Raw genomic sequence first — 21,976 nt, 5'->3', positions numbered from 1 at the left:
CGATGCCGAAGTGGTAGGGGACGGTGACGTTGCCGCACCTGTTGGGGCACCCCGGCAGCGCCATGGGCGACGACTGCCGCTGAGTCGCTGCTACCACGACCATCAAGTGCAGCACGACCAGCATCAGTACGGTGGTCACCATTCTCAACATGTTCTTCTCTGGTTGCTGGCTCTGCTCATCCCAACTGTAAAAAACGTTCTTATATTATGGGACAGAGGGAGTAGCATACTGCATACGGGGCGATGGAGTTTGGTGTATGGTGGACTGGTGATGGAGTTCACGAGAGGCATGCATATCGAACCGGGAGAAAATAGGCAGGCTTGTCTTGCTGGTTACTATTTTGGAAAACTAATTTTGCTCATTTCAAAGACCGATTTCACTCATTTCATAAAACTAATTTCACTAATTTAAATGATTGATTTCACCAATTTAAAATAATAATTTCATCCATCTCAAATAAATAGTAGAACTACTCATTTGTAAAACCTAATTTATGTCTTTTTCAGAATAGATTTATCACTCATTTCAATTTAAAGCATGTTTCAGTTATTTTCAAAAGCTAATTTCACTCATTTCAAAAATCTATTTTTTCTCATTTCAAAAACCTAATTTCACTCATTTCAAGAAGCTGAGATTTATGTAATATAACTGAAATGGGAATGAGTGAAATACGCAAACTCATTAAACATGTACTGAAATAAGCAGCTACACAAATATCATTTTCAAGTTCAGTATATTCCACAAAACATCAGTTGCACGCACTGAAGATAGCAACTTCACAAATAAGCTATTTCACACACTGAAATATATTGAGTGAAATTAAGAGATTGAAACGTGTTTGAAGTGTATCCGGTGTCGCCCACAAGCGACACAGGACTACAGGAGCGAGATACAGTTTTTTCGGGAGGTACATCCAAAATAGTTTACAAATTTGTGTCAGACTTGAAAGGAGTCCCACCAAACATTAGAACAATCTACAAACTAAAAGGCCTTGCAAAAAAAAATCTACAAGCTAAAAGTGTATGTGCTACCCTCTTCGAGATCAAGCACGTCCTGCGGTTTGAACTTATAATTCACATCACGTTGTTGCTCTCTACCAAGCAAACTTTGCCCCTCCTCCGGATCACCAGCACCAGCCTGGCCCCATGGGTGCCTCTGGTACCTTCTCAACGCCTCCAACCTCTCGGCAACTTCCTTCATCGACGGTCGCTCCTCGCCGCTCATGCTCACGCATCGCATCATGAGGTGTGTGATTTCTTCCAATGCCTCTGGCCCCATCTCATTTCTCACCTGGTTGTCTAGGAGCTCGTAGTGTCCACCAACCTTCGCTGCTGTCATGAACCCGGACATGAGGCTCCTTCCCTCCTCTGGCCCGTCGAAGCGGATCGGCTTCTTCCCTGTAAGGAGCTCCAGCAAAACGACGCCAAAGCTGTACACGTCGCTCTTGTCCGTCAGCTGGCATGTCATGAGGTACTCCGGGTCCAGGTACCCGCAAGTTCCCTGCACCAATGTCGCAATCTCAACCTCGTCGTTTGGTGCCAGCTTCGACGCCCCGAAATCCGTGACTTTGGCAGTGAGGTTGTCGTCAAGCAGGATGTTCGCCGTCTTGACATCACCGTGGAGGATCGGGGGCGAGGCTGACGAGTGCATATATGACAGCGCCTCCGCAGACTCTGCCGCTATCCGAAGGCGGGTATCGAGTGCCTTGTTATTGTCGAGGCCCTCACCGCCATGGATGTAGTGGTAGAGGGTGCCATTGGAGACGTACTCATAGACCAGCATTGGCACCTCCACCTCGAGGCAGCAGCCGTGCAGCTTGACGACGTTTCGGTGGTTGATCTGGGAGAGGATGAGCATCTCTCTCGCAAACTCCTTGGTCTCGGTCGCCTCCATCACCTTGGACTTCTTGATGGCCACCACCGTCTTGTCCTCGAGGACACCCTTGTACACGATGCCATGGCCGCCCCGCCCGAGGATCTGATCGGCGGCGAAGTTGTTGGTCGCCTTCTCGAGCTCTTCTTCGGAGAATATTTTGAATCCGCCACCGCCACCTCCTGCGGTGCCACTATAGGAACGCATCTGCTGCTGCAGGATGACGCCTCCGTTGTGCTCGAAGAAGCTCTGCTTTGCCTTGATGAGCTTCCGCTTCTGCAGCCCCAAGTAGAGCCAGAAGCACATGGACACCGACAAGAACACCCCGACGCTGACACCTATGCTCCATCATTAGTTTAGATCTCCAGGAAGAACACCATTTGTAGAAAAGGACCCCCGAGAATAAATTGCAGGAAGAGCCAACGATACAAGCGTGAAATATGTTGCATTATTGATATCTTCAGTTTGCAAAGCTAAGGTGAAGTTGTTTTCAAGAAGTTACCTGTAACGACTTTCAGAGCTAATGTAAACTTGTCATCTGGCCGGCAGCCACTCTTGACTTTGACATCTCCACTAGTACCCGGAGGGCATTGGCATGTGTAGCTCCCTATTGTGTTTGTGCAGACTCCGTAGCAAGAGTAATTTTCTTTGTGTTCGCACTCGTCTATATCTTCAGTTTGCAATGCAGTTTCAACACATTTGATCAGACAAATTACAAATCTACTACTAAGTAACTGAACACAGTCGTGTGACATGTAATGAATCAGAAATTCAGAATGTTTACCTATGCATCCATTGTCGAGGTACGGGTTGCCTTCGTAGCCCTGGGAGCAGTTGCATCGGTACCCGGGGCCATTGGCGACGTCAAAGCAGTCGCTGCGCGCCCCACCTCGGCAGGCGAAGTCCGTCGTGTTTTGCCTAGCGGCGCTGCAGTTGCCGACGTTCCGGATGGCCCAGTCGAGCACGACGGGCACATCGAAGTCGTCGGTGCGGTTGAGGAAGACGCGATCGGTGTAGCTGAACCACTCCTTGTCGACGAGGAACACGTAGCGGCACGGCGTGCTGTTGGAGTAGAAGGAGAAGTCCTCACCCCCCCGCGGAAAGTTGCGAATGGTAGGCTCGAAAAAATGGAGGCCGGGGGGTATCTCGCTCTGGCAGCACCCAATGCCGGTGCACGGGCCCGGCATGGCTTCCTGCGAGGGGCGGCACACGGACATGCAGCCGCTGACGTAGTAGCCGTCGCCATGGACGAAGTAGCCGAGGTTGGGGCAGCCGAGCGCGACGAGGCGGCTCTTGGTGGACGAGAAGAGGAAGGGGGTGCCTAACAGGGTCATGTACGCCTTGTTGGTGTTCCGCCCGGCGAACCCCCCTGTGGAGTTGTAGCAGTGGCGTGTCGCGTTGAGGTAGGCGCGGGCCTCGCCGGCATCGAGGGAGAGGTCCGCGAGTTGGTTCTTTTGGTTGGCGTCCACGAGGCGCGGAGGGGAGCGGCCGTCGTCGCACTCGAGCTCGAAGCGCAAGCTGTTGGCGCCGGCTTCGTCGCGGTAGCAGCCCGCGCCGATGCCGAAGGGGTAGGGAACGGTGATGTTACCGCACCTGTCGCGGCACCTCGGCCGCGCCACGGGCAGCTGCCGCTGAGCCGCCGCCGTCGCTTTCGCCACCAGCAAGTGAAGTAGGATCAGCAGCAGCACTACGGTGGTCGCCATTCTCGAGATGCTCCTCTTTCTCTCTCGTTGGTTGCTCTGCTCCGATACACAGTACTATATACACTTACACATTGGCTAGTTCAGTGAACGATGATTGATGGACCGACGATTGATGGAAGGCGACGACCAGTGACCAGTCTCGACTAGGATCATGCCAAGAAGGGAGGAAGGAGATAGATGCATGTACCGAACTGGGAGAGGAGACCACGTAGGCTTGACTTGGCAGGTCTTCCATGGCGTGCCCGCATTGTTGATTCGCCCAAGTTGTCAAGTGGACCAATATTCCACCCCAAGTTGGCAACTGACCCAAATTGTCTCACACTCTGCTTCGTCTCAACTGCTCCCCCGATGTGTCCCTAACCACCTGCCATTCTGACCTCTTCCTCCTACTTTCCCTCGCGAGCATCTCAGCCTTCTGCACTCTGCTTCCCTGCGTCTCTTTCCTCCGGAGCATCGTGAACACCTTAAGCTCGAGTTCGTGACACAGAGCTCTAACAGATGTTGGAACAACGAGGGTCACCGGATCTGGCTCACACAGCTTGAGCAGTAGCAGTTTTTTCTGAGGAAACAGCTTGAGCAGTTGGGTTCGTTGCCAGACACCCCGATTGGGCCACTTAGCGTCAAATGTTGGCGTGTCAGGTCAGTCAATTTACGCTTTTTCATGTTGCGTAGATTTTTCAACATGCTACGGTCAGGTCTGTTTCAGCCTCCCCGCGTGATTTTTTTAGGAATCCAATAACTCCCGAACAGTTCGGATATTGAGCATTTCGTCTCGAACGTTTTTTACATGGAAACTTTAGTTCATATGGGATGGCAACTTCGTCCTTTTTCGTTTTTTTGTCAGAAAATTGCCATGTTTCCCTAATCTCACACAAACTAAACTTGCCATCTAAACCTGTTCTGGTTGCCATGCTTAACTCCCGAACGTCCGGAAGTTATCATTACCGTTTTTTTAACACAATACAAACGACGGGATTTAGGGCACGCAGTTTGTGGGCCGCCGATCTATGTAAAGATTTAGAAATTTGGGGTTCTATTTCTTATATTCGCAACCGTGTATCGCTTCTCATATATCTCTATTCGCATTGTAAAATTAAAGTATTATATCTTTTTTTTCTGTAATACAGATATTTCGATGAATAGTTTCTCTAACAACTGGCTACTAAATGTTATTGTTGTGCTCAACATGTTCCTTCTGTTCTTCTATCTCTTTGTTCTCTTGAAGTACAATCTGCTTCTCTCCTGAAAATACTTTGTTAGAACTGTTGTTGAAGAAGCATCGCTGTAGACGAGAATGGAATTGATTTACATTTCTACTATTACATCCAAAAGACATCACACATTTGTGTTGATTTAGATAGAGTCCTCACCAAACATTGGAACAATCTACAAACTAAAAGCTCTAGCAGAAAAAGTACTACAAGCTAAAAGTGTATGCACAACCATCTTCAAGATCAAGAACATCTTGCGATCTCAACTTATAATTCATATCACGTTGTTGATCCCTGCCAAAGCTTTGCTCCTCCTCCGGATCAGCACCAGCCTCACCCCATGGGTTCCGTTGGTACCTCCTCAATGCCTCGAGCTTCTCCGCAACTTCCTTCATCGACGGACGCTCCTCCCTGATCATGCTCTCACACCGCATCATGAGGTGCGTTACTTATTCCAACGCCCCGGAGGCCATCTCCGCTCTAACCTGGCCGTCAAGGAGCTCGTCGTGTTGGCCCATTTTCATGACCATTGCGAATCGAGACACGGCGCTCATGTCCTCCTCTGGCCCATCAAAGCAGAGCATCTTCGTCCCTGTGAAGACCTTGAGAACAATGGCCCCAACGCTATACACACCACCCTTATTCCTCAGGTGGCATGTCATGAGGTGCTCCGGGTCCAGGTACCCGTATGTGCCTTGCACCAATGTTGCAATCTCAGCCTCATCACTTGGTGCTAGCTTCGATACCCCAAAGTCAGAGACAATGGCGGTAAAGGCTACGATCGAGCAGGAAGCTTGCCGTCTTGACATCGTCGTGGAGGAATGGTGATGCGGAGCATCCTACGATCATCCCCATGTACACCACGACTACTCCCCAAGACCCAAGTGCCCACATGTTGAGACCTCAAGCATACGCCATTGGACCTAAGGTGAACTCGCTCCTTTCCGAATCTTCCCTTTCCGCATGTAAGACATGGATGCTACCTCAAGCGCGTACCTTGTTCATACTCAGGTACACCCAAGGAGGCCATGGAGAGCCCAAGGACCAAGGCCAAGTGTGCACGGGAGCGAAGGAAGGAGAAGGAAGAAGAGTCAGCTGCTACAGCAGCCAGACATGCAGCCATGTCCCGGACATCCGGCCAGGCCCGGACATCCGACCCAATGCCCGGAAATCCGGCTCCCTTCTATCTAGAGAGCACCAGAGTCAGCCAAGTCAGCCCAGACATCCGACCCGTCGCGAGCCGCCGGACATCCAGCCCAGCGCCCGGAAATCCGGTGCCCCATCACAGAAGCTGGACCCTGCCAGCCCGGACATCCGGCCTCCCAGCCCGGACATCCGGCCTCCCAGCCCGGACATCCGGCCCGTCGTGAAGCCCCGGACATCCGCCCCCCAGCCCGGACATCCGACGCCTGTCTGCGCACAGTGAACGGGCCAAGGGCCCATGTATCCCTTTCCCACTTACCACTTCGTGGCTTAGACTATAAATAGACCACCCCTCCTCCTAGTTAGGGTTAGCATAGGTTTAGCTCATTTGAGATAGAGCTTGTCTCATCCATAAGGATCTACTCCTCATGAGAGACCACGACCTCTTCGGAGAAGATCCATCTTGGATTCAAGACCCCATTCATGGGATGACCCTCAAGACCTCCTCATGGAGATGAACTACCGCCACTTGTATCGTCCTTTGTTGGATTCGGACCGTGTATCTCTTTGTGTTTCAAGGATCTAGCATGTGTGACCGGATCTCGTTGGTTTGAATGATTCTCTTGTGTTTTCCCTCGTGTTCCCCTCGTTTTTCCTCTCGTGTTCTTTGTGTTCTTCGTAGGATTCCCTCCAAACGTGAAAGATCGGGCGTCTAGGGTTCTAACCTACATCATCTTGGATCAGAGCAAGGTTGATCATGAATTTGGAGCCCCTACCCCCTCTTTTTCTAGCCTAATTTTGCGTGTTCTTGCCTAAATTCAAAAACCCCACCAAAAATAGCCCCAACTTTTTTTGTGATTTGTTGGTGAAATGAAGTTTTGTTGATTTTGATGCGTGGATTCATTGTGTTACTAGTGGATATATCTTTCCCCCAAGTTTCCCCACTTTCGATCAACGAAATCTCTCCAATTTTGCCCCCGAAATCATCAATTTCCGCCCCAAAATCGAGTTCCTCGAGTTCATTCTCGGATTTGGAGCACGGACATTCGGCCCGACCCCCCGGACATCCAGCCACCCCGGACATCCGGCTCCTAGAGCACAAAATCCGCACGGTTCTAGACATTAACCCCCGGATATCCGGCTCCCACCCCCGGATGTCCGACCCCTGGCATTTCAGCCTTCCGTGTTTCACCGTTTTGACCATAACTAATTCATCCGGTGTCCGATTTTGACGTTCTTTAGCTCGTTTTGAAGCTATTGACATCCCCCATCCCACAAAAATACTACCATCATCATTTGACTCCATCAATTTTTTTGGAACATTGGCATCTTTGCCTAGGCCTTCCACCATATCATCCGCATAACCACCATAGCATTCCGCAACCTAACCCATTTTGATTCATATAGCTTTAGTGGTTGCTTGAGTAGTGATTCGAGTCTCCTAAGGTGTTTCGGCTACTTAGGGATGGTTGCTTCTTCATCAACGAACACCTCCACTTCCACATAACCTTGCCCACCATACACTTCCGACAACCCAACTTAACCCAATTTTGTTTGAGCTTGTTTGAGTTGTGGCTTGTATCTCCTAAGGTGTTTCGGCTACTTAGGGACGACAACTTCAACTCCGACACGTGTATAGCCCATCACTCCACTTCCGCATTGCCGAGTGCAAACCACCACCGCTTTTCCGCTACCTCCATTTGACATTTTGCCTTTGGAGATTTTGAGTTTGTGGTTTTTCTGTTTCCTAAGGTGTTTCTGCTAATTAGGGACGGTTCGACATCGGCAACACCGCCTCTCATCATCAACAAGGATGGTAACCTCAACGAAACCATTGTATATTACCCTTGCAATTGCATTGTTAACCCCTAGCCCATTTTGCGTCACTTGCCTATCGAGACTAGCCATTGAGTATTGCCGGCAACGTTACTTGTGCACATTAGTGCTCATTGGTCTACACCTCTTATTGCATATATACCATGTCATGTTGGTATCATCTTGCTATCATATCATATTTTGTGTCATAAGTTTGTTCCTGCATATACACTATTGCTATCTTGGTTTGTGCATTGGTGCAAAAGTGGCCATACAAAAAAAGAAAAAGAAAAAGAAAAGCTTGTAAGCAAAAGAAAGAGAGCAAAGAAGCTTGTAAGCAAGTGTCATAGCATCATACCACATTGCATATAAGATTGTCATATCCGATCATCTTGGATCATCTTGTGAGAAACACCGGGAACCATATATACATAGCATACTTGGGATATAAGTTGCTACATTTTGCATCTTATAGTTTTGCACAAGTGTCGTATCCGCCTATTGAGCAATCGTGCTAGCGTCTCTCTTGAGTTGTGCAACACGAGTGTTTTCTGTGGATTCCACATTTTGTGCTCATTCCTTGGTTGCACGACCCCATTTATCTATCCGTGTGTGTGTTTCCGTGTGCCACCCATATTGCTATTGGTCCATTTGTTTCACTTGTGAATTTGTGAATCTCTTTCAACATTTTTGACTCTTGCTAACATTTTGCATCAAATTTTTTGTGCCACTATCCTCACCGAGATCCACCAAAAGCCTTATTTGTGTAGGTGTGAGAAGTTAACGAGATTAGTACAAATTGTGCTATTTCCTTGTTACATCATTGAGTGATCATTGATCCATTTTCAACATCGGTCAAGGTACATTTGGTATAGTTCTCTCCTTTCTCCCACTCATATCTGTTCGAGTCTTGTGATGGATAGGAAAGGCATTTCATCTCCGGTCTTCGACAACAATGACGACGCGAACAACTACATCACCAAAGTGCCCATCTTCAATCTACAACGACAAATACAAGGTGCACAATCAAGATTGCGAGAGCGCATCGAGAACATCTCCATCGACATTCGTCACTCCGAAGCAAGGAAAAGGGACTACATCGACAAGAAGCTTTCCGCACAAAAAGAGGAGCAAGATGCAAGGATGGAGGAGATTAGGGCCTTGATCAAGTCTTCTTCCCCTTCGTCATCTTCGAGGCAGCGACGTTCAAGCCACAAGTCTTCGGAGCGCGAAAACGATGCAAGCGCAATTCGTCCACGTCCACATCTACATGGCGACCACCATCACGATCGTGATCAACATCGTCATGAAGGGAAAGTCACCTCCAAGCAACATGTGCACGACGACGACGAATGACATCTACTACGAGCTCAAGCATGACAACGACATCATCATCATGAAGACGCTCCACAAGGGCAAATGCACAAGTCCCAAAAAGCCCTACTTGTCGAAGCTTCATGAGCAAAAGAGAAGACCGCGAGACGAGCACCACCAAGACGGAGTTACGACTACACCAACCACTTCGGCATCTTCGCCAAGTGCTATCAAGGCATCTTCGCCTTTGGACGTATGGCATCTTTGCCTACTTCCCACGGGTATGCCTACAACGACTTCATCAAGTCCAAGGCAACCACCTACAAGTGAGGGCGACACTTCCATCTTTGGAAGCCCCTCAAGGAAGATGGCCGAGCATGGGAAATTACCTTCGGTCATGGAGACGAGCTACGAGGTGCCACATCATATGGCCTCCAACACCAAGACGGTTACAAGAAGGTTGAGCATGGCACTATCCCTTCAACCACGGCGGCGATAAGAGTTGAGCATGGAGACATTTGCACCCACATCTCTCCGGCACCCACATATGTCGAGATGCCCCAAGTGCCATGTGAGGAGAGCCACACCACATGAGTGACATGAGTGACTCCACCATATATGACATTGAGAGCATTTCCTATGAGAGGATGAGTGTGACCACCACTATCCCCACACATGAGAGAATTCCACACATCCTATGTGAGGTTGAGTGCCATTTGAGTGGCTCCATCAACCATATGAGTGAGAGCATCCTTGAGGGAGTGAGTGAGCCAGAATACTTAGCGAGTGAGGTAGTTGACACGACATGTGAGGCCACTATGATTTCTAACGACTTAACCTCTACTCCTAGTGTGTTTTCTTCTTTGGTGCTAGGTCTCCTACATGACGACATGCCTATCCTCGATGAGTCCATCCCTCCAAAGGAGACGATGATGGCCATCGTGGACGAAGATGCACCCCCACATGGTTCCATCAAGATGAATATGACACCGAGTGGATCTTCGGCACCTCACCTACAACACATGAGCAATGCTCCAAAGGTAACATAGGTGATGGTGCTTCTCTTGTCCCACCAGTGGACTACATTGACAATGATTGCTTGCATGATGTTGACCCACCTATTCCCATGCTTCATGCTAGTGCAACTTCCACATGTCTTGACTTACCTATTTATGATAAATATGATGATGAGCATGTTGAGTTGCCTAGTTGTGATGCTATGCTCCATAGGATATCATGTGAAAATTCTTTTGGTCACATCATGTTTGACAATCCATTAAACTTGTCATATGCTATGAGTGAGATCTCCCATATTGCATCATTTCAATCTCAACATAGTAACTATGCATGCCCCATTAAAATAAATCCCATTTGCACTTATGGCATAGATGACGAGATGATGGTCATTGGCTTTTGTTTCTCTTGTGATGATATTGCCATGCCTCCTTTACATGATTTGCGCAATTAATCTACTATGACATTCCATGATCACATTGTTTTGAATATGCATTGTTTTGGATGTTGTCAATATTCTCCATGTGATGTTTCCATTAATGCTCATGAGGAGACCCCCATAGTTTTCTCATACATATTAGGAGATTTTGATGCATTCCATACTTTGCATGATTCCCATGATTGTGTGCACCATATGCATTCCATGAATAACAATGCTCTAGATATTGCTCGCGATGCATTACACAATTTGAGTCTCCATTATGTCATACATAATAACAAACCTCTCGTGATGGATGACATGTTTATATATCACGCATCTCATTTATTTGAGCATTGGATATTTTGTGCTAACCAACACAAGCACGTGCGCATCATGATGGATGATGTGTACATATACCATGCACACACAATTTTCCCTTTGTCTTTGTTTTGTGTAGGTACTCACATATACTCGTCAACCTCTCAATCCCAAGAGTTGACGAAACGAGCTCTTGAGAGCAATGATGACTTGGGATCCCGTGGATTATCCTTACCACTATTCCCTTCACGCAAAGACTACACACATCTCTTCTACTTGGCTCTCACACGGCTATGGGCTATTTACCCCTTGTCACATTATGCCCATACTATCGTGTTCACTTTGCATGTTATGCCTCTTTACATGATTTTGCCATGCAAGTGTGACCCTTGCTTGCATCTACCCATGATTCACCATTATGCTACTTCTATGTGTATTTGCATGCTTGGTGGAGATACTAGTAGCTATTGCCATGATCTCTTTGTGCCCCATGCTATTGATGCTTGTTGTGTTGGGAGAGTCATGATGTCCCATTGCTATTCACATATGGCCTCTCACCAATACATTGATGATATTTTTCTCATATCTTGCTTTCATGCTTGTGCTATGACATGTGCATTATTCACGCCCACTATTTGCACACATGACATGCTTGCCATGATTCCCTCTAGTAGGTTGCATCTTCACACTACTAGCTTGCTTGACTTGATCACTATGATTGCTTGTTATGTTGCATCACACATGTTCCACTCTTACTCGCTTTCTTGGGTTGATGACATATATGCTCATGCCTCTCACATGATATATCTTGCTCATTGTCACTTGCCTCCAATAGTTGCATTTATGCTTATTGATCGTGGAGACTTGGACATATTACTTGTGAAGCATGTTTGTTTACTTGAGCCTATGTATTTAGTTGTTCTTGCATCATATGCCTCCATACTATGAAATGCTCCCTTGTCCTTTATTATGATGAGCATGATGCATACACTTGTTGGGTATCTTACCACACGAATGATAGGTTTTGCACTCCTGCTAACCTCATTTGTTTTTCCGAGTGTTTGTCATGTTCTTTCATTTTGAAGGATTCACAAGGCATTACCGTCATGAAACATATTGGTTATGTGAAGGCATACATGATGTGCAAATCCAACATCTTCGGGAACATTCATAAGGTGAACTCCTTCCCTTTGAGCCATCCTCAAGTACACATATTGGATGGGTCATTCTTTCATTGTTGTTTCCTTCTTGTTGTCTACATGATACATCTCGCGAATGGAGGAGCAACATTGGAGATTGGCTCTATGGACCTTTACATTGAGGAGCGCTCGGACTTATTGGATGCACCTTCGGACTTCCACTCTTGCCACGACATCGAGCATTGGTACATCAACACTCCTTTTGGCACATTGCACTCACACCTCCATATTTGTTGATTGTGCTTCCACATGCCATGCTCGATGGACATATCACACTCACCGCAAATTTGCACCCTATGCATGGTTTGACTCACAATATGCTTGGCTTGTTGCATCAAATTCCATGCCATCCATGATATATGAGCTTGTGCATTTCCTTAGCAAATTTGTTGTGATATACCTCGATGGCATATTCATCCATAATGATCACATTGCCCACTATCAATTGCATGATCACATACTCACATTGAGCACCAATTACCATGTTCATGCTTTTGATACACCGTCCCATTATGGCATCATTTTGCACAATGGTTGCATTGCTCATATTCACACATTTGTGTGCACAATGAATGTTTTTCCTTCCATGAATGCTTTGCATATCATTCTATACCATCTTGATAACCTTCATGCGCTTTATCACAAACAATCTTGTCGACCAGACTCATACTTACTTGATGGACACCTTGTGTGCACTAACCATTGTATTTCCGAGTGTCGCTTGTGTTTGCTCTTTTTGCATGTATACCACTTCGGAGACACCTTGGAGTACTTGGCTTGCGCAATGTCTTCAACTCCATCCGACTACAAGTCCGTCAACGACAACCGTTTCCATGGTGATGAGGTTTTCGATCCGAGGTCGGATCTTTCCCAAGGGAGGGAAGATGATGCGGAGCATCCTACGATCATCCCCATGTACACCACGACTACTCCACAAGCCCCAAGTGCCTACATGTTGAGACCTCAAGCATACGCCATTGGACCTAAGGTGAACTCGCTCCTTTTCGAATCTTCCCTTTCCGCATGTAAGACATGGATGCTACCTCAAGCACGGACCTTGTGCATACTCAGGTGTTGGGGAACGTAGTAATTTCAAAAATTTCCTATGCACATGCAAGATCATGGTGATGCATAGCAACAAGAGGGGAGAGTGTTGTCCATGTACCCTCGTAGACTGAAAGCAGAAGCGTTATGACAACGCAGTTGATGTAGTCATACGTCTTCATGATCAACCGATCCTAGTACCGAACGTATGGCACCTCCGTGATCTGCACACGTTCAGCTCGGTGACGTCCCATGGACTCACGATCCAGCAGAGTGTCGAGGGAGAGTTTCGTCAGCACGACGGCGTGATGACGGTGATGATGATGCTACCGACGCAGGGCTTTGCCTAAGCACCGCAACGATATGACCGAGGTGGATTATGGTGGAGGGGGGCACCGCACACGGCTAAGAGATCAATGATCAACTTGTGTGTCTATGGGGTGCCCCCTCCCCCGTATATAAAGGAGTGAAGGAGGGGGAGAGGGCCGGCCTCCTAGGCGCACCCAAGGAGGGAGTCCTACTCCCGGTGGGAGTAGGATTCCCCCTTCCCTAGTTGGAGTAGGAGAGGGAAGGAAGGGAGAGAAGGAGAGAAGGAAAGGGGGGCCGACCCCCCTCCCAATTTGGATTGGGATTGGGGGGGGGGGCACCTTGGCCGCCTCCTCCTCCTTTCCACTAAGGCCCAATAAGGCCCATTGACTCCCTGGGGGTTCCGATAACCTCTCGGTACTCTGGTAAATGCCCGAACTCATCCGAAACCATTCTGATATCCAAACAGAGCCATCCAATATATCGATCTTTATGTCTCAACCATTTTGAGACTCCTCGTCATGTCCGTGATCATATCCGGGACTCTGAACTACCTTCGGTACATCAAAAGACATAAACTCATAATACCAAACGTCACTGATCGTTAAGCGTGCGGACCCTACGGGTTTGAGAACTATGTAGACATGACCGAGACATGTCTCCAGCCAATAACCAATAGCGGAACCTGGATGCTCATATTGGCTCCCACATATTCTGTGAAGATCTTTATCGGTCAAATCGCATAACAACATACGTTGTTCCCTTTGTCATCGGTATGTTACTTGCCCGAGATTCGATCGTCGGTATCCCAATACCTAGTTCAATCTTGTTAACGGCAAGTCTCTTTACTCGTTCCGTAATGCATCATCCTGTAACTAACTCATTAGTCACATTGCTTGCAAGGCTTATAGTGATGTGCATTACCGAGAGGGCCCAGAGATACCTCTACGACAATCGTAGTGACAAATCCTAATCTTGATCTATGCCAACACAGCAAACGCCATCAGAGACACCTGTAGAGCACCTTTATAATCACCCAGTTATGTTGTGGCGTTTGGTAGCACACAAAGTGTTCCTCTGGTATTCGGGAGTTGCATAATCTCATAGTCACATGAACATGTACAAGTCATGAAGAAAGCAAATAGCAACATACTAAACGATCAAGTGCTAAGCTAACGGAATGGGTCAAGTCAATCACATCATTCTCTAATGATGTGATCCCGTTCATCAAATGACAACTCATGTATATGGCTAGGAAACTTAACCATCTTTGATTAACGAGCTAGTCAAGTAGAGGCATACTAGTGACACTCTGTTTGTCTATGTATTCACACATGTACTAAGCTTCCGGTTAATACAATTCTAGCATGAATAATAAACATTTATCATGATATAAGGAAATATATAAATAACAACTTTATTATTGCCTCTAGGGCATATTTCCTTCAGTCTCCCACTTGCACTAGAGTCAATAATCTAGATTACATTGTGATGATTCTAACACCCATGGAGTCTTGGTGTTGATCATGTTTTGCTCGTGAGAGAGGCTTAGTCAACGGGTCTGCAACATTCAGATCCGTATGTATCTTGCAAATCTCTATGTCCCCTTCCGACACTTGATGACAGATGGAATTGAAGCGTCTCTTGATGTGCTTGGTTCTCTTGTGAAATTTGGATTCCTTCGCCAAGGCAATGGCTTCAATATTGTCACAAAAGATTTTCATTGGACCCGATGCACTAGGTATGGCACCTAGATCGGATATGAACTCCTTCATCCAGACTCCTTCATTTGCTGCTTCCAAAGCAGCTATGTACTCCACTTCACACGTATATCTCGCCACGACGCTTTGCTTAGAACTGCACCAACTTACAGCTCCACCATTCAATAAAAACACGTATCCGGTTTGTGACTTAGAGTCATCCGGATCAGTGTCAAAACTTGCATCGACGTAACCATTTACGATGAGCTCTTTGTCACCTCCATAAACGAGAAACATATCCTTAGTCCTTTTCAGGTATTTCAGGATATTCTTGACCACTGTCCAGTGATCCACTCCTGGATTACTTTGGTACCTCCCTGTTAAACTAATAGCAAGGCACACATCAGGTCTGGTACAAAGCATTGCATACATGATAGAGCCTATGGCTGAAGCATAAGGAACATCTTTCATTTTCTCTCTATCTTCTGCAGTGGTCGGGCATTGAGTCTGACTCAACTTCACACCTTGTAACACAGGCAAGAACCCTTTATTTGCTTGATCCATTTTGAATTTCTTCAAAACTTTATCAAGGTATGTACTTTGTGAAAGTCCAATTGGGCGTCTTGATCTATCTCTATAGATCTTAATGCCCAATATATAAGCAGCTTCACCGAGGTATTTCATTGAAGAACTCTTGTTAAAGTATCCTTTTATGCTATCCAGAAATTCTATATCATTTCCAATCAATAATATTTCATCCACATATAATATTAGAAATGCTACCGAGCTCCCACTCACTTTCTTGTAAATACAGGCTTCTCCAAAAGTCTGTATAAAACCATATGCTTTGATCACACTATCAATAGGTTTATTCCAACTCCGAGAGGCTTGCCCCAGTCCATAAATGGATCGCTGGAGCTTGCACACTTTGTTAGCATCCTTTGGATCAATAAAACCTTCGGGTTGCATCATATACAAGTATTCTTCCAGAAATCCATTCAGGAATGCAGTCTTTACATCCATTTGCCAAATTTCATAATCATAAAATGCAGCAATTGCTAACATGATTCGGACAGAATTAAGCATCGCTACGAGTGAGAATGTCACATCGTAGTCAACTCCTTGAACTTGTCGAAAACCTTTCTCAACAAGTCGAACTTTGTAGACAGTAACATTACTGTCAGTGTTAGTATTTTTCTTGAAGATCCATTTATTCTCGATGGCTTGCCGATCATCGGCAAGTCAACCAAAGTCCACACTTTGTTCTCATACATGGATCCCATCTTAGATTTCATGGCCTCAAGCCATTTTGCGGAATTTGGGCTCATCATCGCTTCCTCATAGTTCGTAGGTTCGTCATGGTCAAGTAACATGACCTCCAAAATAGGATTACCGTACCACTCTGGTGCGGATCTTACTATGGTTGACCTACGAGGTTCGGTAGTAACTTGATCTGAAGTTTCATGATCATTATCATCAGCTTCCTCACAATTGGTGTAGGGATCACAGGAACTGATTTCTGTGATGAACTACTTTCCAATAAGGGAGCAGGTACAGTTACCTCATCAAGTTCTACTTTCCTCCCAGTCACTTCTTTTGAGAGAAACTCCTTCTCTAGAAAGGATCCATTCTTAGCAACGAATATCTTTCCTTCGGATCTGTGATAGAAGGTGTACCCAATAGTTTCCTTTGGGTATCCTATGAAGACACATTTCTTCGATTTGGGTTTGAGCTTATCAGGTTGAAGCTTTTTCACATAAGCATCGCAGCCCCAAACTTTCAGAAATGACAACTTTGGTTTCTTGCCAAACCACAGTTCATATGGCGTCGTCTCAATGGATTTAGATGGTGCCCTATTTAACGTGAATGCACCTGTCTCTAAAGCATAACCCCAAAATGATAGCGGTAAATCAGTAAGAGACATCATAGATCGCACCATATCTAATAAAGTGCGATTACGATGTTCGGACACACCATTACGCTGTGGTGTTCCGGGTGGCGTGAGTTGAGAAACTATTCCGCATTGTTTCAAATGAAGACCAAACTCGTAACTCAAATATTCTCCTACACGATCAGATCGTAGAAACTTTATTTTCTTGTTACGATGATTTTCCACATCACTCTAAAATTCTTTGAACTTTTCAAATGTTTCAGACTTATGTTTCATCAAGTAGATATACCCATATCTGCTTAAATCATCTGTGAAGGTGAGAAAATAATGATACCGTTGTCGGTGTCAAAACCGGCGGATCTCGGGTAGGGGGTCCTGAACTGTGCATCTAAGGCTAATGGTAACAGGAGGTGGGGGACACGATGTTTACCTAGCTAGGTTCGGGCCCTCTCGATGGAGGTAATACCCTACTTCCTGCTTGATTGATCTTGATGATATGAGTATTACAAGAGTTGATCTACCGCGAGATCATAGAGGCTAAACCCTAGAAGCTAGCCTATGATTATTATTGTTGTTGTCCTACGGACTAAACCCTCCGGTTTATATAGACACTAGAGAGGGCTAGGGTTACACAGAGTCGGTTACAGAGAAGGAGATCTACATATCCAAATTGCCAAGCTTGCCTTTGCTACGTCTTGAGCTTGCGTTGGTTTTCCTCGAAGAGGAGAGGGTGATGCGGCAATAGTAGCGTAAGTATTTCCCTCAGTTTTTTGAGAACCAAGGTATCAATCCAGTAGGAGGCTCCTCAAAAGTCCCACGCACCTACACAAACAAACTAAGAACTCGCAGCCAACACGATAAAGGGGTTGTCAATCCCTTCACGGCCACTTGCAAAAGTGAGATCTGATAGAGATAGCAATATATGATAAATATATTTTTGGTATTTTATAATATAGATGCAAAAAGTAAAGATGCAAATAAAAGTAGATTGGAAGCAAATATGATAAGAGATAGACCCGGGGGCCATAGGTTTCACTAGAGGCTTCTCTCAAGATAGCATAAGTATTACGGTGGGTGAACAAATTACTGTCGAGCAATTGATAGAAAAGCGAATAATTATGAGATTATCTAGGCATGATCATGTATATAGGCATCACGTCCATAACAAGTAGACCGACTCCTGCCTGCATCTACTACTATTACTCCACACATCGACCGACTCCTGCCTGCATCTAGAGTATTAAGTTCATAAGAGCAGAGTAACGCATTAAGCAAGATGACATGATGTAGAGGGATAAACTCATGCAATATGATATAAACCCCATCTTGTTATCCTCGATGGCAACAATACAATACGTGCCTTGCAACCCTTTCTGTCACTGGGTAAGGACACCGCAAGATTGAACCCAAAGCTAAGCACTTCTCCCATGGCAAGAAAGATCAATCTAGTAGGCCAAACCAAACTGATAATTCGAAGAGACTTGCAAAGATAACTCAATCATACATAAAAGAATTTAGAGAAGATTCAAATATTATTCATAGATAAACTTAATCATAAACCCACAATTCATCGGATCTCGACAAACACACCGCAAAAAGAGATTACATTGAATAGATCTCCACAAGAGAGGGGGAGAACATTGTATTGAGATCCAAAAAGAGAGAAGAAGCCATCTAGCTAATAACTATGGACCCGTAGGTCTGTGGTAAACTACTCACAACTCATCGGAGGGGCAAGGATGTTGATGTAGAGGCCCTCCGTGGTCGATTCCCCCTCTGGCAGAGTGCCGACGAAGGCTCCAAGATGGGATCTCGCGGATACAGAAGGTTACGATGGTGGAAATTGTGTTTCGGCTGCCTCCCGGATGCTTTCGGGGTACGTAGGTATATATAGGAGGAAGAAGTATGTCGGTGGCCGCCCGAGGGGCCCACGAGACAGGGGCGCGCCCTATAGGGGGGGGGGGCGCCCTCCTATCTCGTGGCCGCCTCGGCTGCTTCTTGACTTGCACTCCAAGTCCTCTGGATCACGTTCGTTCCAAAAATCATGCTCCCGAAGGTTTCATTCTGTTTGGACTCCGTTTGATATTCATTTTCTTCGAAATACTGAAATAAGCAAAAAAACAGCAATACGGGCTGGGCCTCCGGTTAGTAGGTTAGTCCCAAAGATGATATAAATGTGTAAAATAAAGCCCATAAGCATCCTAAAGGGGTAAAATAATAGCATGGAACAATCAAAAATTATAGATACGTTGGAGACATATCAAGCATCCCCAAGCTTAATTCCTGCTCGTCCTCGAGTAGGTAAATGATAAAAAAGAAATTTTTGATGTGGAATGCTACCTAGCATAATTTATAAGGTAATTCTCTTTATTGTGGCATGAATGTTCAGATCCAAATGATTCAAAATAAAAGTTCATATTGACAAAAGAAATAGTAATACTTCAAGCATACTAATCAAAGTAATCATGTCTTCTCAAAATAACATGGCAAAAGAAAGTTCATCCCTACAAAATCATATAGTTAGGCTATGCTTCATTTTCGTCCCACAAAGATGTTCCCAACTTCTATACCCCCGATGACAAGCCAAGCAATTGTTTCATACTTAAATAATCTCAAACTTTTTCAACCTTCACGCAATACATGAGCGTGAGCCATGGATATAGCACTATGGGTGGAATAGAATATGATGATGGGGATTGTGTGGAGAAGACAAAAGGAGAAGGTCTCACATTGACGAGGATAATCAACGGGCTATGGAGATGCCCATCAATTGATGTCAACATGAGGAGTAGGGATTGCCATGCAACGGATGCACTAGAGCTATAAATGAATGCTCAACAAAAGAAAACTAGTGGGTGTGCATCCAACTTGCTTGCTCACGAAGACCTAGGGCATTTGAGGAAGCCCATCGTAGGAATATACAAGCCAAGTTCTATAATGAAAAATTCCCACTAGTATGAAAAAGACAACTTATGAGACTCATTATATGAAAAACATGGTGCTACTTTGAAGCACAAATATAAGACTCACTACATGAAGAACAAGGTGCTACTTTGAAGCACAAGTGTGGAAAAAGAGATAGTAACATTGCCCTTTTTATTTATTTTCTTTTTTTCTTTTTTCTTTTTCTTTTTTTTCTTTTTTTGGGCCTTTCTTTTTTCCTTTTGGCCTTTCTTCTTTTTTTTCCTTTTTTTTCTTTTTGGGCAATGCTCTAATAATGATGATCATCACACTTCTATTAATTACAACATATGAATTACAACTCGAAAGTAGAACAAGATATGACTCTATATGAATGCCTCCGGCGGTATACCGTGATGGTGCAATGAATCAAGAGTGACATGTATGAAAAATAATGCATGGTGGCTTTGCCAAAAATACAATGTCAACTACATGATCATGCAATGGCAATATGACAAAAGTAAAGTATGTCATGATGATGATAAACGGAACGGTGGAAAGTTGCATGGCAATATATCTCGGAATGGCTATGGAAATGCCATAATAGGTAGGTATGGTGGCTGTTTTGAGCAAGATATAAGGAGGTTTATGTGTGATAGAGCGTATCGTATCATGGGGTTTGGATGCACCGGCGAAGTTTGCGCCAACTCTCAAGGTGAGAATGGGCAATGCACGGTACCGAAGAGGCTAGCAATGGCGGAAAGGTAAAAGTGTGTATAATCCATGGACTCAACATTAGTGAAAAGAACTCATATACTTATTGAAAAAATTTAGAAGTCATCAAAAATCAAGTACTACGCGCATGCTCCTAGGGGGATAGATTGGTAGGAAAAGACCATCGCTCGTCCCCGACCGCCACTCATAAGGATGCACAAGCCAGGTACACTTCCTGTTTCAAATTTCTTACACAACTTTAACCATACGTGCATGCTACGGGACTTGCTAACTTCAACACAAGCATTCTTTAAATTCATAATCACCCAACTAGCATGACTTTAATATCACTACCTCCATATCTCAAAACAATTATCAAGTATCAAATTGATCATAGCATCCAATTCACTTCCTATGATAGTTTTTATTATACCCAACTTGGATGCTCATCATTCTAGGACCAATTTTGTAACCATAGCAAATACCATGCTGTTATAAAAGACTCTCAAAAAGATATAAGTGAAGCATGAGAGACTAGCAATTTCTTCAAAATTAAGACACCACTGTGCTCTAAAAGATATAAGTAAAGCACTAGAGCAAAAACTATCAAGCTCAAAAGATATAAGTGAAGCACATAGAGTATTCTAGCAAATTCTAATCAAATAGGCTTCTCCAAAAATGTGTGTACAGCAAGGATGATTGTGGTAAACTAAAAAGCAAAGACTAATATAATACACGACGCTCCAAGCAAAACACATATCATGTGGCGAATAAAAATATAGCTCCAAGTAAAGTTACCAATGAACGAAGACGAAAGATGGGATGCCTTCCCGGGGCATCCCCAAGCTTAGGATTTTGGCTATACTTGAATATCTTGGGGTGCCTTGGGCATCCCCAAGCTTAGGCTCTTGCCACACTTTATTCCATAGTCCATAAAAGGTTTACCCAAAACTTGAAACCTTCACAACACAAAACTCAACAGAAAATCTTATAAGCTCGGTTAGTGAAAGAAAACAAAACCACCACATAAAGTACTGTAATAAACTCATTCTTTATTTATTTTGGTTTCCTACTGTATTCCAACTTCTCTATGGTTTATAAACTATTTTACTAGCCATAGATGCATCAAAATAAGCAAACAACATACGAAAAACAGAATCTGTCAAAAACAGAACAGTCTGTAGCAATCTGTAACTAACGCAAACTTCTGAACTCTAAAAATTCTAAAACAAATATTACGTTCTTGAAACTTTGTTTATTGATCAGCAGCAAAAAGAATAAATGCAAAAGCACGTTTCTGTGATTTATTGATTTTTTTCTCGTGAGCGCAAAGTTTCTGTTTTTCAGCATAATCAAATCAACTATCATCATAGTTTATCCTATAGGTTCTACTTGGCACAAACAATAAT

General features: G+C 44.9%; 1 protein-coding gene and 1 pseudogene across 1 annotated transcript; both read right to left on the bottom strand.

Moving 5' to 3' along the window:
* Positions 1-810: 810 nt before the first annotated feature.
* On the bottom strand, positions 811-3,668 carry LOC123139458 (wall-associated receptor kinase 5). Its single transcript, XM_044559259.1, has 3 exons — positions 2,658-3,668; positions 2,376-2,543; positions 811-2,211 (listed from the first exon to the last, which is right to left on the bottom strand). Exons 1-3 carry the CDS (start codon positions 3,574-3,576, stop codon positions 1,007-1,009), a joined length of 2,292 nt encoding a protein of 763 aa, XP_044415194.1. The 5' UTR covers positions 3,577-3,668; the 3' UTR covers positions 811-1,006.
* Positions 3,669-4,993: 1,325 nt separating this feature from the next.
* Positions 4,994-21,976, bottom strand: part of LOC123139662 (wall-associated receptor kinase 1-like) — a 79,440-nt pseudogene continuing 62,457 nt past the window's right edge.

This window comes from Triticum aestivum, chromosome 6B, assembly GCF_018294505.1.
Source record: "Triticum aestivum cultivar Chinese Spring chromosome 6B, IWGSC CS RefSeq v2.1, whole genome shotgun sequence".
Taxonomy (NCBI): domain Eukaryota; kingdom Viridiplantae; phylum Streptophyta; class Magnoliopsida; order Poales; family Poaceae; genus Triticum; species Triticum aestivum.
Note: the sequence above shows the minus strand (reverse complement) of the source record. Positions and strands in the feature narration are given on the sequence as shown.

Bases quoted from the DNA above. Each gene is read 5' to 3' on its own strand.
- LOC123139458 (XM_044559259.1), bottom strand. From the start codon at position 3,576: ATGGCGACCACCGTAGTGCTGCTGCTGATCCTACTTCACTTGCTGGTG. The intron at 2,544-2,657 runs GTAAACATTCTG...TGCAAACTGAAG, and splicing joins CCTCGACAATGGATGCATAG to ATATAGACGAGTGCGAACAC. The intron at 2,212-2,375 runs GTAACTTCTTGA...GATGGAGCATAG, and splicing joins AGCTCTGAAAGTCGTTACAG to GTGTCAGCGTCGGGGTGTTC.